The sequence below is a fragment of the Nestor notabilis genome, unplaced genomic scaffold (assembly GCF_000696875.1).
Source record: "Nestor notabilis isolate BGI_N333 unplaced genomic scaffold, ASM69687v1 scaffold5800, whole genome shotgun sequence".
Lineage (NCBI taxonomy): Eukaryota > Metazoa > Chordata > Aves > Psittaciformes > Psittacidae > Nestor > Nestor notabilis.
The window spans coordinates 77,217-86,778 of record NW_009909600.1 but is presented as its reverse complement, the minus strand read 5'-3'; the positions used below and the strand labels follow the sequence as shown (position 1 = coordinate 86,778).

The 9,562-nt window shown below is 34.1% G+C and overlaps 1 protein-coding gene across 1 annotated transcript in view; it reads right to left on the bottom strand.

Annotated features, from left to right (window-relative positions):
• Positions 1 to 9,562, bottom strand: part of PDE3B (phosphodiesterase 3B, cGMP-inhibited) — a gene marked incomplete at its 5' end in the record, with an annotated part of 86,736 nt that continues 77,174 nt past the window's right edge. Inside the window, 7 exons of the mRNA XM_010012030.1 lie at positions 1 to 833; positions 1,124 to 1,370; positions 2,745 to 2,906; positions 3,355 to 3,558; positions 4,970 to 5,169; positions 7,754 to 7,867; positions 8,726 to 8,837. Coding sequence (XP_010010332.1) covers positions 610 to 833; positions 1,124 to 1,370; positions 2,745 to 2,906; positions 3,355 to 3,558; positions 4,970 to 5,169; positions 7,754 to 7,867; positions 8,726 to 8,837 — 1,263 coding nt within the window. The remainder of the gene's footprint in view (positions 834 to 1,123; positions 1,371 to 2,744; positions 2,907 to 3,354; positions 3,559 to 4,969; positions 5,170 to 7,753; positions 7,868 to 8,725; positions 8,838 to 9,562) is intronic.

Genomic DNA, 9,562 nt, shown 5'->3' with positions numbered 1-9,562 from the left:
TAGATGCACCTGGGTTTTTTTTTTTCTTTTTTAAACCACAAATATCAGAACTCAGCATTTATGTCACAGTCCTTGAACAGGTGCTCCGAGGTGACTACATTAAGCACTCTACTGCACTAAGTAGACACCCCACAACAGGCTTGCACTGCAACAATAACATAGTTTTCTTATAGGCACAGACTTTTTCTCATTCATGTTCAAAAACAACATGAAATAAACAACTCAAGATAATATTAGGATTCATCCTACATTTCCTTGTTAGCAAAAAGTTCTTGCCACTTTGGTAATTGAAGTCACTGAATGCTTTTAAAAATTGCAGGTACCTCAAGGAAAATGAGTTCCATATTCAGCAAGGCAGCATTATATCAGGATATTTTATACCAACTAAGGCATAAAGAACTTTGCATCAGGGTACACAATACTCAATCTTTGAATAAAGTTTCATATTCTGTGTGGCGAAAGTGCATAGGAGTGGGATTCCACTAGAGTAGAAAGAATCCTCTCACAGTATTAAGGCCTTTCAAATTTTATGTGAACTGTGTCAGGCTAAAGTCAGCACAGTGGAAAAAAAAATAAGCTATCATCATACTGGTCACCACTGAAGATTTCTTAGCATGTCTTGTCTTCTAGTTGTCGCTCATCATCTTCATCAGCTTCCTCAATAACCTGAATTTCATCTGCTTGAGGTAAAGGTGAGATCTCAGTCAGCAGTTTAGCGCCTTCAGCTTTATTTTTTTCTTCCTCTTCAATCATTTTCTTCCATATTTTGTGATTTTCACTGAGATGGTGTGTTAGCTGGCAAAATATTCGTCTACCTTTTTTTCTTTGAGCTTCTGTAAAATTATAAGCATAGTTGACTGAGATTCAAAGTAATTGTATTTTACACATACAAAACCAATGGCACATTTTAACACACAGATGCTTATTCAGAATATTTAAATAGTGACATGGCAAAGGATAACAATGAGTTTGTTTCAAATTTCATGTCTCCTGGAATTAACAAAATGTTATTAAAAAAATTATTAAAAATTTTATTAAAAATCTATACAACTTCAAGCATCTTTGCTATGTTTGAATCTATTAAATGACAACCATAGGCATCAACTGAAGTACAGAAACTTACTGAAAATAAGATCATGTTCCATATCTTCATCATCACTCTCCAACTGTGCTCCATCATCATCTTCAGTACTTTCTGCGTCCTCCTCTTCATCAACCCATTGGCCTGGAAGCAAACCAGCTGCATTATAGGAATTACAAAGGGGGCCAACTATGTGAGTGATGAAAGATTCTTGCAGTTTTGCAAGCTGTGGAGAAGAACGATCCATGAAAGGGCTTATAGGTAATCCAAGACTTGCTTCTTCATCACCCTGAAAAGGAAGTGAAAAAAATTATCAGAACTTCTCACAAAATTAGCTTTAAATGTTTATTTGAAAGATTACTTTTAAGGAACCAAGTAGCCATCATGTGGATTGTATCTTTTTACTACAGGCAGTAAGACTAAGTGAATGAAAACAAGTCACGCTATGGCTCAAACTTGCATAGCCCGCAACTCTCCCTTCAGCTTTGCTGTGAGATACTCTTCTGCATAGATGGAGACCTAGTTCTACTGGAGCTGCCAGTCCTCTGCCTTTACAGGACAGCTTCAAGGTAGGCAGAGATTTTCAATTGCTGAGCTAATGAACAGAGAAAAAAAGGAAAGCAATCAGCTAGAGTAAGGCATTGTAGTAAATGACTTCCTCAAAGAGTCATAGAAGAATGAAATGAACTATAAACATCTACAGTAAATGGTTTGGTTTAGGGTTTTTTCCCATTTTATAAATTGGAGAAAATATTGAATAGTTGCTCATACACAGCTCTGAGTTAACAATCCCTTACCTCAGCACTTTTGTGGACCTGACAGTTACACAAAAAGGTTTTGCTTAAAGGAGCAACTTAGAATACTACAGTCTTACAGTAAGCGTAAGCACTTCTGATTATTATTGCTATTGCTTAAATCTCCCAAGTGATCTTGTTGTTCACTTTTATCTTCCTGGTTTGAAAAAAATATTTTTCAAACCTTGCTTGTTGCCTCATGAATAGTTAACTCCTCAGAAAGTTGACTACAGAAAAATGGCAGAGTAGAAATGTAAAATATACTTAGGGGGGCTTACAGAAGTTGTAAATGTAAAAATAGGCAGTGAATTTTCAGACTTTTTCCCAGTTAATCTTGATAGAATTATTTACCAAAGTTCCACTGTAAAGTTCTTGTTTACATTTTAATACTTTTAGTTACTAATGTGCATTCTTAATATTTAACTTTTAAAGTTTTGAAATATCTTCTGTCTTTGCACTAAGAGTTAGGTGACTATACATTTCCAGTCCTGGGGATACAATACATATCGTTTCACCTGGAAACATACCAGTGAACTTAACTTCCCATTGTAGAAGAAGTTATTTTGGTTTATCAACATCATCCTACAAAAAAAAACACCAAAAGAAAATAAACTGACATCTGAAAAATGGACAACATTGGCACAGAGCTTGTTTGCTCTGTGCAATGCAATTGGTAGCAAGTAAAAGGTCATGTTCATACACTACCTATAAAAATAAGTTTTCAGTATTCAGAAAGAGAAGATGGAAATACCTTACCTGAAGATTTAACACAAGGAATAATGTTTGATTTAGTTGTATATTAGGTAGTGCAAAGAACTGATCATCTGTCTGTCGTTAAAAAAAGAGTAAATTGCACTTTCCATACCCACCTGTTCATAAAATTCATTAACAATGCCTTCTGTCCATTTCAGATGCAGCTCTCTGTCTTTTGCTGGGCCATTAATATCTGCTAGTTTGATGCATATTTGACAGGCCAGTAGGCGATCATTTTCATTGCTCCATTCTATACCATGACTGTTGATATCATTGACCTGGATTGAGAAAATACATTTTTAAAATTACGTTAAAAAAACAGACACTTGCATTATTTTTTCTATATAATTTTTTATCTTACACAGTAAAAAAACCAAACCAAAACACAAGAACAACCACTGAAAAAACCCACCCAAAAAGCCCCCATAAAAAAACCCCATAAAAACCCAAACTAATTTACTATCTCTCAGAAGACAGAAATGAGAGATATGATCAATGTCTCTTAGGGGTCCCTCTGTCACATCTTCTAGGCTTATTAAGCCATCTATAAAACAAACTACAATTGGTTTGTACAAAGGAAATATTTCATTTGCATTTTTTTAGTAACTTAAATTTAAATTATATAAAACTTTAAATGCAAGTCATTAGTATTAATAACTACTGAGTAGTAACACTAAAATCAGTATATCATAACCAGCTCAGAGCAGATGCTAAAATGTAACGAACCTTGGCATTAAATTCTGCAAGGAAATCAAAATGCTTCTTGAGATCTGTGGCAAGGATTGCTTCTATCACTAAGAAACGAAAGCGCTTGAATTCTACGTGATCAAGATTTGATAAAAAGTTGTATTCTGGTCGTGATAAGAAAAGATTCCAGGCAGAAGCAGCATGGTGATTTTCTAAGACTGATCTGTCATTGTAGAGAACAGCCTGGGGGAAAAAAAAAACCAACAACCCAAAAGAGTCATAAATGACAGACTAAAGATTTAAAATTATAATAAATATTCTGAAGCTTAAGGACTAGTCAGAAATTAGTCTTTATTAAAAAAAAAAAAAAAAACCAAAAAACCCCCAAGTATTGGCAATGATGTTTTGCCTTCTAGTTTTGAGAGTTAAGGCGAAAGAAAAATGGCAGATGAGGATAAAAAAGAACAATGAAACTAAACAATTAGCAAAGTTTTTTCTTTCCTGAGAAGTCCTTAACGATATCCTAGTGACATCTACATTCATACTGCAGACACACAAACAAACCACTTAAAATGTAGACCTTGCACTCTTGGCAGGATTAGAGGAGCACACACATTGACAGTTATAAAAAACCCCCAAACCAAACCTAAACCTCAGATCTAAGTATATGCTTTTAATTCTTCTTAATTCCGGTATTGTTAAAAAACAAAACAAAACAAAGCACATGAACTGCAAAGCATATAAGAACTGTGGTTAATATGAAATGGTGTGAAGAATCACTAGTTTTCAATGCACTACATTTAATGCTGATGAATACATTTTAACTGCGAGTTAACTAAAATATTAAAACAGTAGGTTTTACTCACAACTCCCATGTTTATACAAAACATCCTAGAAAATAATTAATTTAATATAGATCACATAGGACCTGAAAAACTTATTTGGAAAATGGCAAAAATAATCTTTATGTTTTGCAGAAAGGAAGACATCATTAACAAACTGAATGTATTTCTGAAAGTCAGAGATGAATGCCTGTGCTGTTTGGTTTTATTCTTCCTTGCGTACTGTTTTCAGCAGAAATACGTAACTGCCTGCATCCTAAACGGGTTTTTTTTGCAATAAGGAATTGTTGAAAACTGACTGGAAAGTTCACTTTTAAAGTCTCCATCTCCTGGCAAGCTGTACTGGTTTCTGGTTTACTATTGTGTTGTTGTTGCTGCTGTTGCTGCTGTTATTAAGTTTCTTGTCTCTAATTTATTAAGAGATCCAAACAGCCATCATAAATATTCTTCCCAGGTAATATTCCACTCTTTAGATAAGAATATCTCACCATGTGGTTTAGGCATCTTTTCTTCAGAGCTTTTCCTTCCTTCCAATTCTTCCCTGCCCCACCTTTTGTTTTTTTAATTGGAGACACCATTACGATTTCAAACAGCTCCCAAAATGTAAGCTATTAATGAGTTAGCTGCTTAGACAGGCCTAGGGCCAGCTTTCTATGAAATAAACTTTTACTCTAACCTTCATTGATTTATGTAATTTTTCTTAAGTTGGGCAAATGATCCTGAACAGGCTATAGTATGGATATAAAAGAGAAATTGTCATTATTCTGATTCCAGATAAAGACAAATAACTTTCCAGTTAAAGGATTTCTTACCTGAGGTGCATTTGTAGCTACTAGAAAAGCATTTGTACGACCAGGATGATCATAATCATGCATGGCAGCTGCTACATACAAAGCCATCAATTCCAAAGCAGGAATATTTGATGCCAGACAACCATAACTATCATCAGCAATAAAACAACTTCTTGAAGAAATGTAGCTGACTTGAACAGGAGAAATACCACTGGCTTCATCTATGAAAATTTAAAGTACAAAAATAAAGTTGGGTTTTTTTTAACATTATTTCATTCATATTTTTATAACATTTTAAATGACTCAGCCAGATAACTGTCCTGAGCATAATCTTAATATAGGTATCCTTGTAACTGTGGAGCTGAATAATTGGCAAAGAAAAACTTGTGCTTAAGGAAGAAAAGTCGCACTGTTTTTTATAGATAAACTACCAATTTTGAAGAAAAGCTGAAATGCCAGTAAGTCAGAAATTCGCCATGGCCACATAGGCTGTGAAAAAGGGGAGGGAGGGCAGCCTTACAAATGCATAAAAACCTTCAGCTATTTCATGACATTAGACAAGGAGGGCAAAATTCTACAGGACATTGTAGAGCCTGTAAGAAGTGATCCAAAACCGGAAAGTGGAATGTTGCTGTTCTAAAACCCAGTTCATTTCCTTGGGATCATTTTTTTAGACAAGATTTCCCACTACAGTGCTGAGGGATAACTATCATTCACACAAATAAAGGAGACTTTCAGAAGAGCTTTGAACAGTCATAATCAGGAAAAAGAAGTATTTCTAATACACCACAGTCAGAGGTCACTCTTGCCAGGCACTTTTAGAAAAGAAATAGGCTTTACAATTCTGGCAATATGCGTGAGGCACAAATCCACACTTCCTGCCCTCATCAGAAGAGGAGAGGAAGGAAGAAAAAATTTGCTTTGGTCCTTGAAACTCTATGGTGCCTTAGAAGACATAAACCAGAGGAAGTCACTCTCTCTGCAGCTACAGTTCACTCCATACTGCACATGGCTGGTTCAGAGGAAAATTTCAGCAAGCACAGAAGGTAATCTAGTGGAACAAGGGACACTGCCATCTAGCCTGTACCTCTTGACTGCAGTAGAGCTGTCATTTAGGTTAGAAAGTAAACATAATAATCTAAGCTTTTAATTATTAAAATGCACTTGTAGGTATTTGTTCGATGGGAGGAAATAAAGAGGAGAAAACCTAAGAAAAATGTACATGTCAGAGTCCAAATTACAGATCTTGGAAAATCCACATGGGTACAAATGGTTCCACATTACTGTTAAGGTCTCTCATTTTTTTACTTTCCCCTTACTGTCATGCTACTAAACACCTCCTGCTGTTATGCAGAACTGGAATCTCATTACCTTCTTAAAAATGACAGCACTAAAAGAGAATTCTACAATTTCTCTCCAATCTCAGTAAGGCAAATAAAGGATCAATCAGCACCTCCTGGAGTATTTCTATAATTAGCTCATTTCTAGAACTGCAGACCAATAGGAAAAGCTCGGGGGACAGTGGAAACTACTGCAAAAGGAAGTAAAACCCCTTAAGTTAGAAATATTTGCACGATAAGGAGATTCACAGTTTTATTCTCCTCTTCCCCCAGACAAAAGCACTACTTAAAAAAAATAAAAAAAAGAAAGAAAAAGCAATAGTACTTATTTCATCACTGCATAATAAAAGGAGGCCCTTTTGCCTTAATAGAATAAGCGAGGATTAAAAATCCTAGTAACACGGATACTGGAAGAATTCCAAAGCAACAAGAATATATACTTATTATTTTAATGTACTTTTTTTTTGTAAAAGGAAACAAAAATATTTTTCTCATTTTTCTTTCCTCCAGTCAAGTCTTCAGTCCCAACCCTTTTAACACTCAAAAATACAATAGGGTACAACCAGTGGGTATTGACAAACATAGAAAAAAAGAGAAAGGTGACAGCAGGAGGGGCTACTTAGTAAGGAAAAAATAACATATAGTGTGTGACGTTCTATACAGTTCACAAATTACTTCTTGAAATTACAGCCCCATCTTGTCTTTTTTTACTGCACATATAAAACAGAGTTCTTAGAGAATGCTTGGTTTCTCCACATTATTTTCATTAAATACATAGATTTTAATATAAAAGTGTATATTTAGAATCATTATTTTTTACTTACAGTATACATTTTAGTAAAAAATACAAATCTAAGCTTAAAAATTAATTCCATGAAGTCACAGACAACAGAAAAGCAAGCTTCATTAGAACCAATGTCATACAAAAATTTGAATTTGAAGTCTTTATTTCTCTTTGAGGCATGTTATTGTTAGGGTAGTCACTTCACCATCTGCATGTGATATCTAACACGGGATTCCAAAAGACTCATTTTTACACTAAAACCATTAAGGAGAACTTAAATTAAGTTATATACTTTGACTTTGGTATTTTTAATTTGGTCTATTTAATTTTCCAGTTAAGAAATATTAGTCTAATGTATTTCAAATATCAAAAAAACGCTGACTGTAGCAGTATACAGGAGTTTCATTCAGCACAGAAAATTTATTAAGTGACCCTGTATTCTTATCTAACAAACTCAACATTACTCATCTAGTAATTTTTCTAAAAATCTACTGCATGGTATTTCTGAATGGTGCATACTAACACTGTGATATTTCTATTGCCTTGAAGTACAAAGAAATATTTGAGTTCTAAGAATAATGAGATATTTTCTTCCAGAGTAATTTGTTTTACCTGCTGTGGTTTCATTAAAACATTCTCATAGCAAAAGAAAAAGAACCCCAAACCTATGTGAATACATACCCATATCACTTTCCATTATATGCTCATTAGGAATTTGCTGGAATCCAGGAATAGGCCGTGTTGTCAGATACCATACTGCATGAAGAACATCTGTTGCATGTATGCGATTGTGATCTGAAAATTATCAACATATTATCAAAAATATTATCTGAAGTATAATCAAGAGGATCAAAAAGAGAAGGGAAAAAAAAGGAAAAATAAATTAAAAAATAAAAAATTAAAAACAAACAAACAAAAAAAACCCCACAAAAAACTAAAACAAACAACCCCACACAAAAAAACCCCAACAAAACAAATCAACCTGTAACGTACCAAATTTACTATATGGGAGATTTTGATTAAACATAAAGGAAAAATTGAATTTAAATTGTTACTAGAGGCTGTATCAGCAAATGTTTAAGAAACAAGCTCGATAGATAAACATCAAACATCCTCCAAGCATACTTCACATCCTTCCTGAGAGTCAGGAAGGAATTAAGCAGCCTTTTAAATCAGTGACATTGAGCCACTAGCACTGCTTCTAATCTAATACCTACAAGCACCTGGTATAAACATCTGTGACATGGGGGCTGGAGGGACGGAGGAAGGTGGAGGGTGTTTTTTTGTTTTGTTTCTCAATAAATTTGTCTGCCCTAAACACCATGATGAATAATTACTGTCAAAATTCTCTGTTTTCTTATTATTCTCTTACGGGCCTAAACCAGATTTCTATTAAATCAGCAACTGTTCACCCATTGAGTTCAGTAAGTTTTATTCAACTACTCATTCAAATTCAACCTATATATATTAACAAATTCAGGTTTTGAGTCCACCAATTTTTTTTGCTGCAATTCACTTAGCAGTTCTAAATTCTGAAAAATTAATTAAAAATATAGTAAGTTCAGATATTGTCTATCTAAACATCAAAATAATACACACACGAAAGGAGACATTAATATGAAAGAAAAATGTACGTAATCGGATAGTACTTACAGGGAATATCTCGGTAGCCATTTTCTAGTGCACGGAAGTAATTCATGAATTCTTGTGTTGGGATTTTGAAAATTTCAAACAAACCAGTGTCCCGAAATAAGGTGTAAGTTACCTAAAAATACATTAAAGTGAATTTTAGTTTGAATGACATACCTAAGCATAGTTTGCTTTTTCAACTTTAAAAACGTTTCTGTATTTAAAATTTTGCTTGCTAATAGAGTTGGAAATTACTGACATTCCATTAAAGAATATTTGAAAGCTATTATTAAAGAGATATGTTTAAAGATTTTTTATCACCCTCTCAAATACAGAATCATAAAAGTTTTTATTTCTTTACTGACAAATTCTATGCACAGCTGATTATTTTTAATAAAATTCTCCAAAATTTGCATAATGTTAAAGAGCTCATGCTTTATTCCATTAGTGACCTGAAAGAGAAATTTATATTCTTACTTACTAAAAAATTCAAATTACTTAAATACAGTAGCAGAGACAAAAAAACCCCAAACAACAAAGCAAACACCACCACTCCACAGTAAACTTCCTGCAGCTTCGTGACGCTTCTATATTCTTTGCCCCCCCCCCCCCCCCCCCCCCCCCCCCCCCAAAAAAAGGAAAAAACCAAAACAAAAGTCAAAACCATCGTATATATTTTTGAGACTCTGGCAAAGAAATCTTATTTCTTTTGTTCATTATGACTTATCTTGGGTATTTTTAACAAAGCTAGCTGGTAAATGAAAAAATACTTCAGAAAGGTACTCGGAACACCCACACATGTATATACTCTGCAACCGTGTGTACATGGTTTAGAAGTAGAACTTAGTGACTGGAAAGACC